Here is a 23,342-nt window from a genome sequence, read left to right on the forward strand (position 1 = left end):
AAAGTGTCAATTTTTACTTTTAGAAAATTAAAAAATTCAGTCAAAGTAGGAAGTTCTTCTTTAATATGACATTCCTTCCATTCTCTATAACTTTGTTTATCTAATTTATTGGAAATAATATAAATCAATAAGAGGTCAGTTAAACTTCTTCTTCTTTAAGTTTCATCTTCTATCGAAGGTTGGAAATCATCATGGCTATGCGGACTCTGTTGACTGCCGCTCTAAAAAGTTCTGCACTACTGCATTCAAACCATTCCCGTAAGTTCTTAAGCCAGGATATTCTTCGTCTTCCCACATTTCGCTTTCCTCGAATTTTGCCTTGCATAATAAGTTGTAATAATGCGTATTTTTGCCCTCTCCTCACATGTCCTAAGTACTCAAGTTTTCGTCTTTTGATAGTTAATATTATTTCCGCCTCATTTACTACGCCCAACTACTTTTTGTAATTTGTAAGCTGTCAATGGATGACATGCTATCTGAGACACTATCTAATAAATGCCTTAAATCTTTAGGTGATTCTTTTTGGATAGAATCTAAATTGAAAATGACTTTAATATGTTTATTGACTAATAATTTTTTATTATTATACCGCATACAGAGTGCATCCCATGCAGTCTTTTAATAATTTCCTGAGAATTCAATTTTATCAACAATACGTTTGGCATATCCATCCACAGATTGTTTCAAGAGCTGAAATTTATGAATATCTGGAAGTGTGGTATTTGAATGAACTACACTAGTAAAACTAGTAGCTTTGAATTCCAACCACTGTTCAAAATCATCTTTAAAAATAGGTATTTTCATTTTTGACATCAAAAGATGATTTAATGTGGTCTACATGTTGTGTAGAACTAGGAGGCAATGTATTGCTTACTGTATTAGTGTTAATGCAATCTTTTACAAAACTAATCGCTTTAAAATACCTATTTTCAAAAGCATCTCTTTCATCAACTTGTTCTCGTAGTTTATCTTCACTGGTAGCAATCTCAATTTGTAGTTGGATCTGATCAAATTCAACTAACAAATTGCTACCACAGTCATGTCTTAACTGAACTTCTGATATTTCAGGTTTGCTAGATGGTGTAGCATTTTTTAATACATTTACAAAGTTCTCTAAACTTGTTAGTTTGGCTTTATAAGAACCTCTGATTCATATATTGTTGGCTAAGCTACTCATTTTTAAGATTTATGGCAATCTTTCAAAAACAACACTTAAGAATAATAATTAGAAATACCTTGCTAGAATATTAATACTAGCTGATTGATAATCTATGGCGTTATACAATCAAAATATGGAAAAATCTTATGGTAATTTAAATTCAAATACCCTGTTTGATCAAATCTTAAAGATAATAGAAATGGAGCAAACTCACATGTACTGATGGATTTGGATCCTCTAAATGGTAAATGTGACTGTCTTCGACCTCTGAACTGCCTCTAGTTACAACTATGGATTCTATTTGACTCACACTAACCGGCTCGAAGGACCAAAATATGTTGGATTATCTTAGGGTAGATAATATTAACCTGGTGTGGACTGTAAACTATTTTTGTGTGAGTAAATAGAATTATATTTATTAACCTTTTGTACAAACTACTTATTACATGTGAATTTGTGAATAATGAAAACGTGGGGTCTTCTTGAATATTACTTGATTAATGTCACTATTGTCAATTGCCCACTTGATCCCGTCAGATTGTGTGATCTTGAACATAAAACGCACAGACATGTGACAGGCTCTATGTTGCCGCACTAAACTAATTTTCTGAATATATATATATATATATATATATATATATATATATATATATATATATATATATATATATATTATATTAAACATAAACTTATTTATTCACGTGTTTAAATTAAAATTTTATAGCATTAAAGTTAAATATTAGTTAATACTAGGCCAAACTAGAGCACTAATAAAGTAATGTTTTCTGGGATATTCGGAACTCACTCCAAAATTATACGCTTTGCAATATAGAGATGAAGCTGTAGTTGAATCCTGATAGATTACAAACATTAAAGAATAAAACGTGGTAAGACAAATACTGACCTTCAGATCTACTTTTCCCGCTTGCTGTTTGCTGCAATTTTGTATAATCGTTCTGAAATTGCCATATACTTCCTCGTCGTGAACTAAATGTTTATAACACGGGAATTCTTCAATTAACCTTCTCAGTGCTTTGTCATTATACTTAATTAATGTGAGGCAGTAAGATATGTTTCTATGCTGATGATTGTCTTCTGTACACTGTAATTTCGTGCAGAACCTGGCGACGATGTTTTCCATATGTTTCGGATTTTCCAACATGTCGAATAGTACTCTATCAACAATAATACCAACATTAACATGTACAAAGAGATATACAATTTATATATACTCACTTTAATGTGTTCTTCATTTCCTCTTCATCTATCTTTAATTCTACGAAATGAGAAAATATATCCGGAAGGGCGTTGTATAGGTTATTCTCCTTATGTGAAAGCTTTAGGAAGAACGTCTTGCACATGATGCGTAGATCTTCGTCTTGGTTAGCTAGGCAAGCGGCCATCTTGGGTATGTGGCTGTGTGCTCGAATCATATCACTCAAAATAAGTTTTGATAATATGAAGAACGAGGAGCGACGAACTTCGGCAAGTGGATCGTTAAGGCTAACAAAAATATTTATTTATTACTATCTTTACCAGTTTATGCATTAGTAAATGTGTAAAATTCAACTAAAATTGGCTATTATATAAAGAAGACTAGTGCAATTATACAATTTTATATTGGACTTTTATAAACTTAACAAACATTTGTACACTTCATTTGGTATTGATCGGGAGTTAAAATTCAAATTATGTATGCAAAACGCTTACAACGTGGACAAAACGTCTGTTTTTATAAACATTTACAAAACAATTCGAACCAAGCTTTTTTATCGCCTTGTTCACTTTGTAAAAGGTGTGAATACAATGTAAATATATTTGTATACATTATTATTAACGTGATATATCGCAACTCCATGGTTGGCCTCTATTTTCTATTGTATTCTTTCTCAAGTATTCCAGAATTATAAATAAAATAATATTATACACCACAAAGTGGCGAAGTGAATAGAGAGTTTCTTCAGTATCTAATTTTACAAGCAATTTTTTTACATCATTTACCGGTAGTGACCTTAAAGTAAACAGGACGGAAGTTGGACCTTTGAAAATTGTCTATGCGAAATTCATACTGATCAATTTTTAAAACTTGTTTGGAAAATTATTTTATCGCTAACGGTATTAAAGAAACCACATATAGTGACCAAATGCGTGTGACACTTTTAAATGTACTCGATGATGATGCGTATAAATTAATTTTCGAACATTCCCACAGTTAGTCCCATCACGCTATAAGACAAACATACAAAAAGTTGGTCGAAATTTTCAATGAACAGTTTAAATCGCGGCAAAACCCATTTACAGCTTGATTTAAATTCTACGCAGCTTTCTAAAACTTCAATGAGACTCCAAGCGAAACTTCGAGCATAAAAAGCCTTGCAGTTGAATGTGAGTTTTGTAGTTACTAAAGGTGTATTTGCAACTTTAGAGAACATGATTCAGCTGTCATTGTCCAAAATGGCGACACAAGAGTTATTTTAATTGTATAATGGCTTTAGTTTAGCCAATTAGCCAGACTATTTGTGGTAGATTAGTTTATCTTTTTTTATATCCAATAAATTTACTGACATATTACATTCTAAATATTAATTATGTTAACAGAAAAATCTAAATATTAGATGCAAGAGTTGCATGAAATAATACCTAAACTATTACTAAGGATAATATTAATAATCATAATTAAAATAATATTAATAATAATAACACTTATTGATGTGGCGATACTCAACACCAATAATTTACGTGTTAAATACAACGAAAAGATCGCCAAGTACAGAGATCTAGAAATACAAATCAGGAGACAATGGAGAATGGAAAGTACCCAGACGATACCTATTATTCTTTCTACCACTGGAGTCTTCCCGAAGAGCCTCCTAGAAAACATAAAAAAGCTGGGTCTAAATGAACATCTATATAAGATTATGCTGAAAGCTGTGTTACTTTCGACGTCCAGATGCGTACGAAAATTTTTGGGAGATACACCGACATACCGACATACCGACATAAGTCACCTAAGCTGTGTGAAAATAACCTGTGGGAGTTTTTGTCAGTTCTACTATCAGGCGCGGCCCCCTGCGAATGGGGGATGCTTTCTGGGTATTCTTAGCACCGATACTCAGAGGGTAGCAGGGATACTTGCCGTGGAATAAAAACTGACACCTGGCAGTAGGTATAAAATGCAAACCCATGAAAATGGTGAAAAATGATTTACGTTTAGGGTCGCTGTCTGGGGATCGCCAGGGCACGTCTGGAGCCGGCGCTGGACGTGACAGCATGCGGGACGTCGGTGGCAGAGATTCAAGTATCTGAACAGCGAATAGCAGATCAATACCGGGTAATTATAAGAAATAATAATAAATAATCTTATCCCAGAGGCTAGACGTGATACCGTCAGAAGCGAAGTCGAACGGGAGATTCATAACCAAGAGCTAGTTGTGGATCATGTCCATAATGAAATTCCTAATGAGCACATTCCTGAACCCCTCATACAAGAAACTCAACCTGTTAATACGCAGCAGGACAACAATGAGTTGCACGATAGCCCGGTAAGAGAAATGGCACGTGCCGTACAAGAGTTTAATGGTACAAACCCATTTAGCAGATCACCGCTACCAAAAATAAACTCTTGTAAGAAACTAGGTGCGCTGTTACAAATTATGAACACTGAAGTCTTCCCAATTATATCGTGGAAGCCCATACATTAGAATATTGAAAATTGAATTATCGCGCAGGGATAATGGACAAATTACGGAATACATCCGAGGAGTATGAAGTCGAAAAGTAATTAAAAGAGCTGAAGAAATAATTCTGAACACTCCAAGACACTCACAACATGATCCAGAAAACAACACAGCTCAACACTGCCTAGACACATTAAAACAAAAACTCTCCGTTTATTCAGGTCGCCTAAGAAGATACAAAGTTAGTAACAATCGTAAATGCGACAATATACTTTTTGAGCATGCAGAGAAGCCTTTCTATAGAAAACTGAATTTCACTGTAGAAAATGTAAATAAACCCTACCCAAGCCAAGAAGAAATTCATGAGTTTTGGGGAAACCAACTTTCGACGCCAGGTACTCATAACAACAATGCTGGGTGGATTGAAGACACGATGAACAACGGTCAACACTACAGAACAATTCCTTATGAACCTTTCACCACTGAAGAAGTCTCGAACATTATCAAAGAGTTTTATAACTGAAAATCTCCTGGTCCAGAACGGAGTTCAAAACTTCTGGCTAAAGAAGTTTTGGAGTCTTCATGAGCTTTTAACAGTATTTATTAATAATATTATTTCTAATTCACAGGAAATACCATCATTTCTTACTCAGGGAACCACTTATCTAATACCGAAGATCAAAATAACACCCAAGATCCAGCCAAGTACCGCCCAATTACTTGTCTTCCAACTTTGTACAAATTGGTCACATCCTGTGTGGTCCGGCGTATCTACCAACAGTGTGTTCTGAACAATATCATAGAGCCTCAACAGAAAGGATGCGCTAAGGGCTCCATGGGCTGCAAAGAACAACTTATTATCGACCATCGAGCAAAAAGACAAAAGAGGGAATCTAATCGTTATGAAAAGGAGACCAAAAAAGTGGCCTCTGATGGCGGACATATCCGGAAATGCGAATGCGCCAAATTTAAATTTCGTGACACTTCACAATAATCATACAGTGGTGTAGGGGTTTTAATTTATCTATTTATTTGTTATATTACATAATATTAATACATAATACACCTAAAATACTTTTTTTAACACTAGAACACAATAAAGTTTTAATTAAATAATAACAATAATAGTCTAAAATGTGAAACAATTGTTCAAAAACTTCAATAGAAAATACAAATAATCTTTCATGTGACAGTTGGGACAAACAATAACATCAACAATAACATAACCCAACTAAATTTGATTTCTTAAACAAGTAAAAAGTCTCGCTTTCCTTGTTTAATGTGGCCTCTCAAGATGGCACTTCCTGTCTAACAATATTTTTGCCCCCACTACCTTTACATTCCCTCTTTTGTCTTTTAGCTCGATGTTATCGACTCTAGTCATTTCTAAGCAGGCATATACAAAAAAAAGAAACCCTTTTACTGCATTCATTGGCTTCTTCTTCTTTAAGTTTCATCGTCTATCGAAGGTTGGAAATCATCATGGCTATGCGGACTCAGTTGACTGTCGCTCTAAAAAGTTCTGCACTACTGCATTCAAACCATTCTCTTAAGTTCTTAAGCCAGGATATTCTTCGTCTTCCCACATTTCGCTTTCTTCCGATTTTGCCTTGCATAATAAGTTGTAATAATGCGTATTTTTACCCTCTTATCACATGTCCCAAGTATTCAAATTTTCGTCTTTTGATAGTTAATATTATTTCCGCCTCATTTCCTATCCTTCTAGTTACTTCCACGTTTGACATTCTTTGAATCCATGATATTCGTAGGATTCTTCTGTAACATCAAAATTCAAAGTCGGACAACTTATTCAGATGGACTTGTTTTAGTGTCCACGCTTCCAAGCCATAAAGAAGAGTAGAGAACACGTAACATCGAAGCTTCATTGACTACAAGAAGGCTTTTGATTCAGTGCCGCATGAATGGCTTATAGATATATTGAAAATATATAAAGTCGATGATAATCTCGTGACCTTTTTGAAGCATATAATGGCAGAGTGGAAGACTAAAATTCACCTTCAAAACAACAAATACCTGGTGAAACCAATATCGAAACTGAAGATATCCCTATTATCCGGGGCCATTTCCAGGGAGACTGGTTGAGCCCACTTTGGTTATGACTAGCGATGAACCCACTATCTCAGCTGCTGAACTCCACTGGCTCAGGTTTTAGCATCAAAAATAACAACACTGTTGTAGCAAAGCTAAATCATCTGTTGTATATGGATGATTTAAAATTAATGGCTTCCACTCGAAACCACCTAGATCAGATGCTAAAAACTGTAGAAAATTTCTCAAATGATATCAGTATGCATTTTGGACTAGACAAGTGCCGTATACTAAATATAGTCAGAGGAAAGGTTCAGCCCGGAGGTTTCGATATGCAAGATGGCCAAAACATCGAGGCAATGGGTGAAAATGATATGTACAAATATCTCGGAGTAAAACAAGCCCGGAAAATTGACCATAAACAAATGAAAACTGAACTAATTTCGGAGTTCGTGCGAAGAGTAAGACAACTAAATCGGTCATATCTTAATAGTAAAAATTTGTTTAAGGCATTAAATACGTACGCCTGTTCCGCGCTGAGCTACTCGTTTGGTATAATAAAGTGGTCAAAAACGGATATAGAGTGTCTTCAGCGGAAAGTAAGAACACTTCCCACAAAGGCGCAAAAACATCATTCACGCAGTGCAGTACAGAGAACAACATTACCGCGGTATCAAGGGGGAAGAGGACTTATGGATATAGGTGAGAGCTCAATCCTTTTGATACCGTAGGTATCTGGGATGAGTGAATTTTCCCCTTAGAGGGTGTGTGATCCGTATGACTAAATCTGTATAATAATAATTAATAAGAATGTAACAATAAAACACTGAAAACTTTTTTTTCAAAACTTCCACAAAATTTATTTTAAACTCCTATCACTACAGCTGTTTCGGCTGATTGCCTTTCGCAAGTGATCTATTTTTGGCATGCGTTTACACTTTATAGTCTCTAGTGAAATAAGTTGAGGAGGGGAGAACTGTTTGTCTCAAGTTGGTCATTCAGAATTATATCTGTGTTTTTTAATTTGTTGATTTCCATAGATTCTATCAAAGATAGCTTAAGGCCTTTATTTTGAATGTGGAGAATTTTAAATTCGTCATTAAAAGAATGATTATGATCTAGAAGGTGAAGTGCGTATGTAGAATCTGTTTTTCTATTATTGAAAGCCCTTTTATGTTCTGCTATTCGTTTATTAAAATTTCTACCAGTTTGATCGATGTAAGTTTTTGGGCAGTCGCCACATTTAAGATTGTACACACCACCGTGTAAGTGTTTTTTATTTTGGCTCTTGTTGTTTTTAATATATTTGCCTAGGTTGTTATTTGTTCTGAAAGCTGGTGTTATTCTTTTCTTTTTTATGTGTTTGGCTATTTTTGTTGATATTTTGCCTTTATATGTAATCGAGCAGCAGGTACTGGGTTTTTTCTCTGGCGGTGGAAATACTAATTTCAGGGCTTTCTTGTGTAGTTTTTGATTTAACATTTTATTAATTGTTTGTTCGTTGTATCCATTGTTTACTGCTATTCGCTTAATGATATTTAATTCTGTCTCAAAATTGTATTTTGACATCGGAATTTCTGTTAATCTATGTAACATACTATGATAGGCTGCCAATTTATGTTGTGTGGGATAGGATGATGAATTGTGAATAGTCGTGTCAGTATGGGTAGGTTTATGAAATATGGACAAGTCATGTTTGTTTTTAAGTCTGATAATTTTTAAATCTAAAAAAATTATTGATTGATTTTGTTCTGTTTCTATTGTAAATTCAATATGACTATGAAGTGAATTAATATACGATAAAAATTGGTCGAGTTGCCTGTTAGTTCCTGTGAAACATACCAGTACGTCGTCTACGTATCTCCACCAATATAAAAACTGTTTGAATATGGGATGTTTTGAAATCTTTGTCTCTAGATGATCCATAAAAACATCTGATAGCAATAGGCTTAGAAGATTGTCCATTATAAGTCCTGCACTGTTATTTGTATATATTTTATTATTAAATTCAAAGTAGTCCTGGTTTATGCAAATTTCAAGAAGATGTAAAATTTCAGATGTAATGATTGGATTTGTACTATTTTGGTCTAAAAGGTTTTTTACTAAAATAAAAGTTTCTGTAGGAGGGATACTAGGAAAAAGATTTTTTACGTCAAATGAAATTAATCTGGAGTAGTTAGATAACTGAAAATGTTATATTTTATTAACTAGTTCTATTGTATTTTTTATGGTAAATTTAGGTGAAAATTTAGTGTGTTCTAAAATAATCTCTAACAGTTGTTTTTGAAAGTTTATATGACGGAGCTGTATAAAAAAAAACTACAGGTCTTAATGGGTGATCCGGTTTGTGTAGTTTAATGAAAGAGTATAATTTAGGAGGCTGTGGGTTCATGATATTGAGGTATTTCTGTTCTATTGGATTTACTATTGATTTTGAATTTTCTAACGCTAGCTTAATTTGTTTTTGATACTTTTCTGTCAGATCTTTGTGTAACGTTTCAATATTTTGATTATTTAAAAATTCTATTGTTTTGTTATTATATTCTATTTTATCTATAGCAATAGTAGTGTTACCTTTGTCTGCTTTTGTAAACACTATGTTGTTTTCTATTGATTTATTTTTAATTGAAATGGCTGTTTTATTCTCTTTGTAAGAGGAATTTTTGGTTTCACTACACACATCTGTAATAGATTTTGCAATTATACTTTTTTCGATATTGTTAGCAGTTTTGTTTAATGCTACTTCACATTGTACACCTAAATATTCTAAAGTTTTCTGATTATTGTGTTGGGGTAAGCTGTGTTTGAATCCTTTCTCTAAAAGTTGTATCTCGCTATTACTAAATTTAGTATCTGTTAAATTTATAAACCTATTGAAAAAATTATGGTTCGAAAAACTTCTTGTATAATGAATATTGGGTTTTTTACTATTGCAAATTAGATTATTTAGTTTTTTACACTGTTTATTGAATTTTTTATCTATTATATTATCCATATTAATTCTCACGTTAGAATCTAGGATGTCAAATTCTATATTATTTAATCTATAATTTAATTCTGAGTGACATACCTTAAGATAAACAGCTATGATATCTCGCTTCTTGTATTGGTATTTTCTGTCGTCTTTCAGTAAGTTTCAATAATAGAAAAACAGATTCTACATACGCACTTCACCTTCTAGATCATAATCATTCTTTTAATGACGAATTTAAAATTCTCCACATTCAAAATAAAGGACTTAAGCTATCTTTGTTAGAATCTATGGAAATCAACAAATTAAAAAACAGATATAATTCTGAATGACCAACTTAAAACAAACAGTTCTCCCCTCCTCAACTTATTTCATTAGAGACTATAAAGTGTAAACGCATGCCAAAAATAGATCACTTGAGAAAGGCAATCAGCCGAAACAGCTGTAGTGATAAAGAGTTTAAAATAAATTTTGTGGAAGTTTTGAAAACAAAGTTTTCAGTGTTTTATTGTTACATAAAATGAATTTCCATCAAGTAATGGTCGAATCCATCAATTAATTAATAAGAACCTTAACTTTAATTTAGGAAGTGGGTTAAGCTGCGTGCGTAAATATTGCAAGGAACATACCCTTAGTTTCCAGTTTACAAACCAGAAAAGATAGGAACGTCACGATACACGTCGTTCACGTGAAGATCCGATGACATGCAAAGTTTGTGGAACCAACGATCAGATGAAAAACGAAATAAAGATCATTTAGCCTTTGTTTGCAAAGAGTGTAGTTAGCCTTTGTATGCCACAAAGCAATAATAGAACACAGTCATTTGAACACTGATAGCGACGAAGTTTGTTTAATATTTCCAATAAAAACATATTTACTATTTAAATGGGAATAAGACACAATTAAAGGTTAAAGTTAAATGTTAATAATTGTTTGTGGCTTCATCGCTGTGTTAAATTTTTAAAAAACGCATGCCAAACCGACGGAACAAAAGGCAATAGTGCAATTAAGTCATTGTACTTTTATTTTGTGATTGGTAATGGGATTACTGAGACTTGATTTAATTGGGCTGGAAATGTTACTTACTGTCTTCGATACCTCATGAAAACCACCTCATACATATTTTGGTTATTGAAATCGATCTTATAAAATGGCTTTTTAATGTGTTCTTGTTGGACTTGTATGAAAACACATGTTGACAGTAGAACAGGCTCTTTAACATTATTTTTTCTGTTTACAAAAGGAGGAATAGGTGCAGTTTCTTATCGAAAAGCGTTTTGAAGTTTTTTAAATCTGCAAGTTCCATATTATGCACTGTGTATTTACCTGATGTTTGCCTAACTAACTGCTGCCAGTCTCATAGTGTTAAAATGGCCAACTTGGGGAGTTTCTTTCTTTTTCTCTCGATCAAAGCATGAACTCTGTTTGCTTCCATGTGTGTGTGCCCTTTCAGTAAAAACTTTTGAGTGATCGTCTTTATTTGAGGATGTGTATGCAGTATCCAAAAATAGCACATTATAATATGTACTTGTTTTTATTTTGTCCAAAGCAGTTATCGGTCCAAAGAGTAATGTCCTCTACTTAACTACCTGGAATTGTATTGTCAGCTTATTTCGAAATTGACAAGAAAATTTCATTTGCACAACGGGCCTCTTCCGATTCGTGCCACATCATATATTATACAGAATAATCACTGGCATCATATAATGTAAAATTTAATGCCCAAAGCTTCCTTTTTTAGAAACTAAAACAATTGTTTGTTAGTGATGAAGGCAAACATTTTTGCAAATCACCAAATAGTACTTTGTGTTTTGGTGACTCTTTAGCCATTATAAAGTCCAATTGTTTTAAGTTGAACCGAGTTTTAGATTCAATTAGGTGAGCATCATGATCAGCCTGTACACTGGTTAGCTCATCTACAGTAAGATTATATTTCAATTGAGCGGTGAATGTACTTCATGTATCGCAAGTGTCTATGACTTTCATTGCATTCATCAATATACAGTTGATACATCTTTTCTATTGTAAGTTATGTGCCCAGATAATTTTTCTTGCTCCTTTCTCTGGAATAATGACTCTCGCACTTTGGGATAGAATTGATATATTGATATATATTACTATTTACGGTAGGAGTTTTATTGATCTACCTCTTTGATAAACTTTTATTAAACCTCCTGGCTTAATTTTTTTCAACATATTCACTACTACTAAATTAGGTATACAAAGCTTGTTTAAAAACATAACCTTGCACACCTTCTATCGTTAATTGTTCACTGTAAAATTGCAGTGTAGTGTATTATTTTTAGATTTGGTAGTGTTTGGGTCTTTTTTTCTTGATCGAAGAGTAGGTTGGATGTCGACGCATGAGAAGATAAATTGCTTTTTAACTATTGCGAACTAAATAAAATGGTTACAATTATTTTAGTTCGTGACAATTCTACCAGGTACCAGGGTACATAACAGTGCACACATTTAGTAGAGGTAAACAACACCAAGTCCACATGGTGTTGTTTACCTCTGACAGGAAGTGGACTTGGTGTTTATTAAAAAGTGGGTAACTTGGAGTAAAATTGTCTCTATACATCGTATGGTTTACCTCTGTGTAGAGCCAGAAAAGTTATATTCAAAAGTGCAATAGTCCAAATTTTGATAAGAATGGACAATGTCCTTTACCTCCGGGGTACAGAAATATATATATATATATATATATATATATATATATATATATATATATATATATATATATATATATATATATATATATATATATATATATATATATTTATGAAGTCGAAACGTTGTCTAACAATAAAGTTTTATATATCGTTGAATTTCTAATAAAAAGATAAATCCAAATCTGCAGAAAACTGAATTTAGTCTTATTAGAAAAAATGAAGTTGATGATGGTTCCAAAAAGACAAAACGTCGGATATAAAATTTTTTATAACGGTTTAATAGAGCATTAAAAGCCACAATGAAAAAGTGTTATTAATTTTATTCTTAGTCTGTTAATAACTTCAAAAATAAATAAAAACCAAATCGCATAATTTTGGTTTTTTTGTGAATTTTTGCAAAACAGCTTAAGATATCCTTGATTTTTTAGTGTCAAATTATTGCGCTTTTGATTACGCAACTTTCCCTTAGTTTAACCTTCTCCCTATCTCCTACCGTTTACGAGATCCCCATACTTTGCATCTAATTTGACTCACCCTGTACAATACAATTAACTTTTTGCATAAATATTTTACAAGTTTCTAAAATGCTTAATGTTTATTATTCATCAAAAACATTTTCTGTTTACCATTTTTTTAGGTAATGAGATCAAAAAAGAAAAGGTTATGGAATAAAAAAGACTTGATTTTTAAGTGTTTTTAAGACTTGAAAATTTCTAAAAAGTTGTACCAATGATCGTGTTGTCCCTGTGCGAAAACCTTTATTGGGAGAACTAGAACCAGCAACAATATCATCCTATTTACTTTGCAAATTTTGTAAAGGTTTTATAAAAGAAAATTTAGTTATAAACGTGTTAAGAAATGCCCTCATAATACAACAGACACCACAGAAAGAATTAATGCTCAAACAGAAGGACTTTCTTTATTTTCGACATATTCCAAAAGTGATATTTTGAGGAAAGAAGTATTTCCAAAAATGAGATCAGATATGATATCTTTCACAGCAAAAACCGATAATTTAATTTGCGCTGTTACAGAACGTTATTTAAAAAGTCACCGAGATAAACAGTTCCTATGCATCAAGAAAAATGAGGCAACTGGCATCTCTTCTAATCGAAATAAAGAAGAAAATAAATGTAAAAAATTTGCTTGGTGCACTAGATCCGAATAACTTTGATACTATAGTAAAATGTACCAAAATAATAACTAAATATGATACTGATACTGAAAGTTATGGAGCGCCATCACTAGCTGCTAACATGGGCACACAATTAAAAGAATGCGTTGATGTATCTTATAGTATACAACTTAAAAGTTATAGCACAGAAAGTGAAAATATAAAAAAATTAAAAGTTTTGAAAGAACTAATTTCAAGTGAATGCCAGTATGAGATCTCTAGTCTTGCAAATAAAGATCTACAGCAAAAAAATGGAACAAACCCTCGCTTATCCCTCTAGCTGAAGATCTGACATTATTAAAATCATATCTGAATATTGAAGGAAAAATTTTCCGAAACATATTACAACAGGATCAAAGTAACGAAAAACCATTTAGAATACTTCAGGAAATTTGTTATGTACAACAAACGAAGAGTAGGTGAACTACAAAGAATGACCGTAAATTACTACACAACTAATATCAACAATCAAACTTCTACATAATTTGATAGCGAGACATACATAGGTTTATCAGCGAGAGTGATAAATTTCTCATGAAAGCTTTCAAGCGAATAGTGATAAAGGGAAAACGAGGAGGGAGAGTTCCTGTATTATTTACAGAAGATATGTCTAAAAATATAGAAATACTTTTGGCCCTCAGGGACAAAATTATCAACAAAAAAACGTGTATTTATTTGCTAACACTGTGTTGTATATAACTTATTTATTTTTAAAACATAAGAAAAACGCTCGGACAGGTCGATTTTTAAAATAATCATAGTATATTATAGCGTCAATATTTCGAACTTTACGCGATACCTTTTCAGGTGACAGGCATAACTTTGATTTTTTTAAATAGGAAGTACATCATGTGACACCTTATTTAAAAGCTTTTGAAATACTGATTACAAATATGTATATTATTTTAAGCCTTTCTGAGAACATAGGCGCAAAATTTCGCTCGAATTATTCTTAAATGCGTTCATTTTTTTCGAATCATGAGGGAACTATTAAGTATTTTTGAAAAATTTAAACGCAGAATGAAATATTACTGTATTATCTATAATCGAAAGTCCCTAAGAACTTCTATAATATTTATTTTAATAAGTCACAGAGGTGAAAAAAATTTTAGTCTGATTTTTTATTTTAAATATATCATTCAAAAGATACTTTTTCTTTATTTTAAGGGAGTTTCTGCCATCGGCAATAATGTAGTCTTTTATTCTGCGTTTAAATTTTTTAAAAATATCTATTAGTTTTCTCACGATTCGAAAAAAATAAATGCGTTTAAAAAGAATTCGACCGAAATTTTGCGCCTACGCTCTCAAAAAGGATTAAAGTATTATACATTTTTGTACTATTTGAATTTATGCGACGATCCACTGTTTTAAAGATGGGTTGAACAGATGTTGCCAGTTGTATGGCCCTCACTATGTGTATCGTAAGTTATTCAACAGGGCATAGAATATACATGGTTAGAAAATATACGCCAAAGTCAGCGCCTCTATGCGGAAAATCTCTGAACTAAAAATTGATGTGGACCATACAAAATGAGGTCCCACTTTTTTTTGTAAAAAAACAGTTTTGCTATCAGTACATGTCTACGAAAAAGTCTTACATTGATTGAATAAGTGAGGTCCATATACTGGACCCCACTTTGTACAGGACCTCACTTCAACCGCAGTTTCTTTTGATATGTGGCTCACTTCATACGCTGGGAGAAAATATATATATATATATATATATATATATATATATATATATATATATATATATACAGTAGACTCCCTCTATAACGAGAACTAAAATGACAGACTAATTACCTCGTTATAAGCCGATCTCGTTATATCAGACAATCATAATACTGTGCATACATATGAATCTGTAGTTTTCTAAACCATTAACTTCCTATAGTGAAGCCATTCAGAGCAATATAAGATGCTAATAAATATTGTTTGAATGGCGTTTTTGAAAAAAAGTTATTTACTTTTATTGTCAATGAAATATATTAAAACATAAAAGAGTTGTTTACTTTTATTATCAATGATATACGTTAGAACAAAAAAGCTGTACTTAAATTTTTTTCCAACTACATAATGTATAAATCGTATTTTCAAGGATAACATAAACTATTGCTTCTGCAATTTTAAGAACTCTGTTATTTTTAACTGCTTTAAATGGTCCAGTATCATTCTATCATATATTTTCTAAAGATGTGAAACAGTTGTATTTATTCATTGTAAAGAAGTTTATTGCGGGCTGCAGTTAAGTTTATTGAGGGGCTGTTTGAAAAGGTATTTATTTATAGCCACGACCGGACTAAAAACGTAAAAAACACGTTTTTGGATCTTATTTATAATATATCTCTCGTTATAACCAAATTTGCCTCGCTATAGACGGTTATAGTTCAATAGAAATTTCACGGGACATCTAATGTATCTCGTTATAAGCGAAACGTCGTAATAACCGTGTTCGTTATAGAGGGAGTATACTGTATATATATATATATATATATATATATATATATATATATATATATATATATATATATATATATGTAATGAAATAATAATTTCATCATTCAAATATTGACGCGCTCTACCGAGTACATTATCTGGAATATTAGACACAACCACTTCTGTCATCTTTATATTTAAAAACTTGTTACCTTGTCAGATTTTATTTTGTGGTTAAGAATGTTAAACATCCAGAGTTAGTGACATTAAATATCGTTTCTTTAATTTCAGGTAAAATTTTGTGTAAATAATGTAAATAGAACATGTTTTAATAAATCTTTAACTTCAGAAACTCAGTTGTGTTACTAATTATCAAAAGGAACCTTATAAAACGACATTTTTGGTCATGGACAAATTGAGATTCCAATTCATAATACTAGGATCATCAGACAGTAAATCAAATGAAATCTGTATTGCCTCAATTGAGACTCCAGATGGTCGTATTTTTGATATCCCAGACGAATTTAAGCAGGTAAATAAACACACATACATATCTAGATCCAGTTCATTTACAAAAGTAAAAAACTCATTGAAAAAAAGAGGTCAAAAACGAAATGTATGGATCCCATGAGATGATGAATTAAGGAAGATTTATTTGGATGAAGGTGAAAATTTACAATTTGGTGATCAGTATTTAGAAGAAAAACTACAACCCACTGCTGTTAGCTATGAAGATTTGCCAAACATTCAAAATGTGGGGAAGTTAACAGAAAAGTTTTTAATTGAAAAATTTTCCATTAAAATGCCAAATGTTAGACAATGGATGGAAGAATTTGAAAAAGAATGTGAAAGGTTTGAAATTTTAAATGATGAAGATAAAATAGAAAGTTTGAGACATCTACTTGAAAAACAATGTTTAGATTGGTATGGTAGTATGTTAATTAAATATACAGTGAAATCAGATTGGAAAACTTGGAAAACAAACTTTTGTGATACTTATGAAAAGAAAGGTTGGTCCCAAATAAAATATGCTTTTACATTCAAATATCAAACTGGTTCTCTATTAGAATATGCCACAAAAAAAGAAAGATTATTATTAGAAGTTAATGTTAATTGACAATAACACACTAATAAACCTGATTGTGTTAGGTTTACCAGAAAACATCATGAACAGACTTGATAAAGATTCACTGACTTCAACTACTCACCTTTTCAGTGAATTAAACAAGAATGAAGCAAATAAAGAAAGTGAAAAAGTATTCTTACACTATAATAGAAATGTTGAAGAAAAACAAATTAGAAACAAACAAAGACTGGACAGAGAGCAAAAGCATAAATGTACCATCTGAAAAACTTAAAAAAAAGAACGCGCTACCACCTTGAATCAACTTGTTGGTTTAAACCAAAGGATAATCAAACTAATAAGGATGATCAAATTAAACTTATCAATAATTCAGAGTTAGAATGTGAACTACAAAATTCTAATTCAAAAAACTATTAATACTGCCATTAATAAAAATAAAATCAGTGTTGAATAAAAATATTGAGCTTTTTGGAGTATATGACTCAGGTTCAAACGTTTCATTAATAAATTCAAAGTTATTAAAAATAAATAACAATAATTCAATTGATCCTAACAATACTAATTTAAAAACTATTAATGGCATTAAAAAAACTAGTGGTATGGTATTTAGATGTAAAAATTTTTGATATAGAAAAAGAGACAGAAGTCTTTGTGATCGAAAAAGATAATTTTGATTACGATTTTTTAATTGGTTTAGACTGTATAAAAAAATTCTATTTGTGTCAAAATGAAAACTTGCAAATAAGTCAAAAAGTGCCTATTCAAAATGATGTTACTACGGAAATTGAAACAATTTCAAAAAATTGTGACATTTATAAGAAAGTAAGAGATAATAATCAACAAATAAAATTTGATTCTAAGGAAACAAATGAAATTAATAGTTTAAATGAAATAGAAAATAAATATTTAATAAATTTCAATGAACACTTTGATGAGACAAATTTTAAAATTCATGTAGACCATTTAGATTATGATCAACAATCAATAATAAATGAGTTAATATGTGAAAGCAAATCTGTCTTTGCAAAAGACAAATATGATGTAGGGACAGTGAAGGAATATGAAGCACACATTGATTTATTAGAAGAGAAATATTGCAGCAAAAGGCCATATCGAACCACAGTTGATGATAAAAAGGAGATTGAGAAACAAATTGCATTGCTACTAGACAAGAATCTGATAGAAGAATCGTACAGTCCTTTTGCAGCCCCAGTTACATTAGCTTATAAAAGAGATGAAAACACAAAGTCAAGATTGTGCATTGACTTCAGAGACTTGAATAAAATTGTAATACCCCAATCACAACCGTTTCCACTTATAGAGGATTTAATGGTAAAGACAAGAAATTGCAAATTTTTCTCAACATTGGACATAAACTCTGCTTTTTGGTCAATCCCTATGCGCATTACAGATGAGCACAAAACTGGATTTGTCACACAAGAAGGACACTTTCAATGGACTTGTTTACCATTTGGGTTAAAAACATCTCCAGCAATATTCCAAAGAATAATGTGTAACATAATAAGAAAACACAAACTTGCAGATTTCACAGTGAGCTACATAGATGATATACTCATTTTTTCAAAATCATTCCAGGAACATATCAGATATCTATCACAACTATTTAAAGCAATCAAAAGTGAAGGATTCAGATTAAAATTTGTAAAATGCATGTTTGCAGCGGAATCAGTAAAATACTTGGGTCATGTAATAAAAAATAATCGTGTAAAGCCACTGAAGGACAACTTGATTTCAATAAAAAACTTTCCAATACCTAAAACACAGAAAAATTTTAGACAGTTTCTAGGGAAGATAAATTTTTATCATAAATATGGGCCAAAAATAGCAATAAAATTGGATCCTTTGCATAATCTTCTGAGAAAAGGTCAACCATTTAATTGGACTAAAGAATGCCAAAAAACATTTGAAGATTTAAAAAATGTATTGTTAACTCAACCTGTACTAACTATTTTTGATCCAACTCTACCGATACCCATATATACTGATGCTAGCTTACTAGGAATAGCAGGGGTGCTAAAACAACCACAGGAAAACAATGAAGAAAAACCAGTGGCCTATTTCTCAAAGAAACTAAATGAAGTACAGAAGAGGAAAAAAGCTATATACCTGGAGTGCCTAGCAATTAAAGAATGTGTTAAATATTGGCAACATTACTTAATAGGTAAGAAATGTTTTTTCTGACCACAAGCCATTGGAGAATATGAATATAAAGTCTAGAACAGATGAAGAACTAGGTGATTTAACATATTATTTATCGCAATATGATTTTGTGGTGAAATATTGCCCTGGAAAATATAATTTAGAAGCTGACTGCCTTAGCAGAAATCCTGTCTTAGAACCCGATGAAAATATGGAGGAGCAGTTGAAAGTTACAAATTTGATAACACTTGAAGATATATTGAAAGACCAAGAAAAAAATAAAGATATAAAACATAATAATAAACTAGTAACTAAAAATAATGTTTATTACAAAAAAGTAAGAGGAAACGAAAAAATCATTTTAACTGAAGATTATAGCATACAATTTTTAAAAGATGTACATAGAAACTTGTATCATATAGGAATAAAACAAATGCATATGATGATAGGACCATACTATACAGCTAAAAATTTAACCAAAAACATAAAGGAAATATGTCAAAGCTGTGCAGTATGTACTAGAAACAAATCAAGAGGACTAGGAAAATTTGGATTAATGTCACATTTAGGTCCAGCCACAAAACCTTTCGAAGTTATTTCCATAGACACAATTGGAGGTTTTGGGGGTTCTCGATCTGCAAAAAAATATTTGCATCTTCTAGTGGATCACTTTACACGATATGCATATATCCTAACATTGAAAACTCAAACTGCAAATGATTTTATTAAACTTGTGAAAAGCATATCAGAGACAGATTAGATTGGTATGATTCTAACAGACCAATACCCAGGAATAAATTCAAAAAATTTTAAAAATTTTTTAGATGAAAAATTTATACCAATAATCTTCACTGCCACAAATTCACCATTTTCTAATGGCTTAAATGAAAGATTAAATCAGACCCTAATTAATAAAATCAGATGTAAAATTAACGAAAAAGAACAAAAAACTGCTTGGACAACAATAGCACAAGAATGTGTGCGCAAATACAATGAAACAGAACATACTGTCACTGGTTTCGCACCATCATACTTAATGTATGGCAAAAATGTTGCAATGTTGCCAAATGAACTAAAAAAATTAACTTCTGAGAAAGATTGGATTCGTAATAGAAATATTGCTCTAGATAGAACGATCAAATCTCATAATTATAATAAACAAATTTATGACAAAAACCGTAAACATTTTGATTTCAAGATAGGTGATTTGGTATATGTGGAAAATGGAAACAAATTAAACAGGAACAAACTTGACGAACTGAAAATAGGACCGTATGAAATTACGGAAAAATTGTCAAATTCAATTTACAGAATAAACCTGAACCAAAGAACATCAGAGTCCAATCTGTTCCACATATCCAAGCTGACTCCAATCTTAACATCTGAAGATGAAGAGCAAGATGAAGAAGACATACACGATTACTAAACTTTCAAGGCATGAATATTTTCTCCTCTGGGAAAGGGGATGTAATGAAATAATAATTTCATCATTCAAATATTGCCGCGCTCTACCGAGTACATTATCTGGAATATTAGACACAACCACTTCTGTCATCTTTATATTTAAAAACTTGTCACCTTGTCAGATTTTATTTTGTGGTTAAGAATGTTAAACATCCAGAGTTAGTGACATTAAATGTCGTTTCTTTAATTTCAGGTAAAATTTTGTGTAAATAATGTAAATAAAACATGTTTTAATAAATCTTTAATTTCAGAAACTCAGTTGTGTTACTAATTATCAAACGGAACCTTATATATATATATATATATATATATATATATATATATATATATATATATATATATATATATATTGTAGCGAGATTAAATAAAACGAGCGGTTCGAATTTATATACATATATTTATTTATAACTTTACAGTTCGGTAGTATCTTAACAACTAAACTCTACTTCTAACATTGTTACCTATATATACCAAAAGTATTATGTTCGTGAATATTCTGGCGTAGTCCCACCTCTAATTCGCCTACGTGACCGGTTATTCTCTCTCGCACTCGATACACCGCCAAGCTTCTGGAAGAGTATTAGAGATGCAATGCAACCGTTACCTGGGCCATGCCGAGAGCATGTTCGTAACACTGCTCCCCTCTTAAATCTGATCGTCCCGATCAGCAACTCTATATGTAGGCACAGGATGGCAGAATCTACAGGACTCTCCAGCTCTGCATGAACCCTTTAGAAAGAAATAACAGTCTACTGACTTTGAAGGATACGATCTCATCGGTTAATGCAACACAAAGTAATTAGTACGCCGGTTTCTCGAAAGATTACTTCAAGCATGCTTCTGACAATCTTCCAATCGAGATTATCTAGTGCATGGCCTATCTTGGGTAAGGCCAAATTCTTGATGTAATTGCACACAATTTTCTTCAAATTAGTTAGAGCAGGCCATATATCCTCGTAGCTTGCCCTGTCTGTATACGACTTCCTGGTCACCATATACAGCAAAGATCGAGAACCATCTTCTAATCTCAGTACTCTTCCAACTTTAGGCTGCTGGTTTTTTAACTCGTCCAAACGACCGAATTTCTTATAAAATACGGATGAGATTCCTTTAGTCATCTCAAGATCTTGACTAGCTGTTTCATGTTCCAAGGCAATATCGAGCGCTTCATCCAGAACTTTCGGTCTTGCTAGTCGTAAAGCTTTCTGTAATTCACTTTCTTTTAACCCATTGACGAAGGTATCTACAGCAATTTCTTCCAAAATGTTGTCTGGTACTTCCGGATAAGCCAACCGCACTATACGAGCAACATCTGCTTCAAACTCTTGCAAATTTTCACTTGCTCGTTGAATTCTACTTCTTAGTTGCGCCTTGTAGACTTGTTGTAGATGGGCATCTCCGTAACGTTTGTCTAGTCGAGTGAACAAGGTCTGGTAACATTTGTCTTGACCCTTAGGAATCGATCTTAGGATATCTGCAGCATCACCTCGTAAAGCAGCAGTTAAGGATACAGCTTTTTCTTGTTCTGTCCAATGATTGGCTGTCGCAATAGCTTCAAATTGTCTAAGGTATATGGACCAAGAGGACTTTCCATCAAATGGTGGCAATTTGAATCTCATATGATGTGTCATTTCGTCTCTGGCTGATTCTTCTTTTACTACTGGATCTAAAGCTACCGTATTAATTGGTGGTACCACTTTCGTGTTAGTTATCATGGTCTCTAATTGTTTGATCTTCTCTTCTACGTTGTTTACATTTTTCTGTATCTGATCGAAGGTTTTAGAAACTACTTCAAATTTTTCATTGTTCTTTTTAGAAGTTTCTTCCATCATTTGAGACACATTTTCAAATTTCTCGTCGACTCTTCGAGATACATTTTCGAATTTCCCATCGAATCTTTTAAAAACGTTCTCTAATTTATCATCATTTTTTTTAGAAGATTCTTCTATCATTTGAGACGTTTCATCGAATCTTTCATCATTTTTTTTAGAAGATTCTTCTATCATTTGCGAGACATTTTTTATTTTCATTAAAACTGCTTCTTCTGCTGACTGGAACTGGAATGTCTCTGGGTCTTCCCCATTCTTGTTGACAAACAGTCTTCAGTCGTTCTTGGAGTATCTTCTTGGACCCGCTGCAGTCTTCATCGCGTTCTTCCAGTTGCTCACGCAACTGTTTTACTGAAAGTTCTACTAGTAGCATCTTTGGTCAGGCACACACGTACTTTTTGAATGTTCTTTCGTACAACACTACCGAATTACGCGGATGTTCCCGACGAACAATACTTTTCAAAAGTTCAAAAGTCTTTTTCAAAAGTCACTGCTGAATTTATTTTTTTTTTATTCACACCGTAACACCAACTGTAGCGAGATTAAATAAAACGAGCGGTTCGAATTTATATACATATATTTATTTATAACTTTACAGTTCGGTAGTATCTTAACAACTAAACTCTACTTCTAACATTGTTACCTATATATACCAAAAGTATTA

At 32.1% G+C, this 23,342-nt stretch overlaps 1 protein-coding gene across 2 annotated transcripts in view; it reads right to left on the reverse strand.

Moving 5' to 3' along the window:
• The window catches only part of Cap-D2 (CAP-D2 condensin subunit), a 329,802-nt gene that overhangs the window by 34,437 nt on the left and 272,023 nt on the right, over positions 1 to 23,342 (reverse strand). For both annotated transcript variants that reach the window (XM_072526074.1, XM_072526073.1), the window contains exons 15-16: positions 2,396 to 2,662; positions 2,064 to 2,334 (exon numbers count right to left, since the gene is read on the reverse strand). In XM_072526074.1, coding sequence (XP_072382175.1) covers positions 2,064 to 2,334; positions 2,396 to 2,662 — 538 coding nt within the window. The remainder of the gene's footprint in view (positions 1 to 2,063; positions 2,335 to 2,395; positions 2,663 to 23,342) is intronic.

This window comes from Diabrotica undecimpunctata, chromosome 3 (assembly GCF_040954645.1).
Source record: "Diabrotica undecimpunctata isolate CICGRU chromosome 3, icDiaUnde3, whole genome shotgun sequence".
NCBI lineage: Eukaryota > Metazoa > Arthropoda > Insecta > Coleoptera > Chrysomelidae > Diabrotica > Diabrotica undecimpunctata.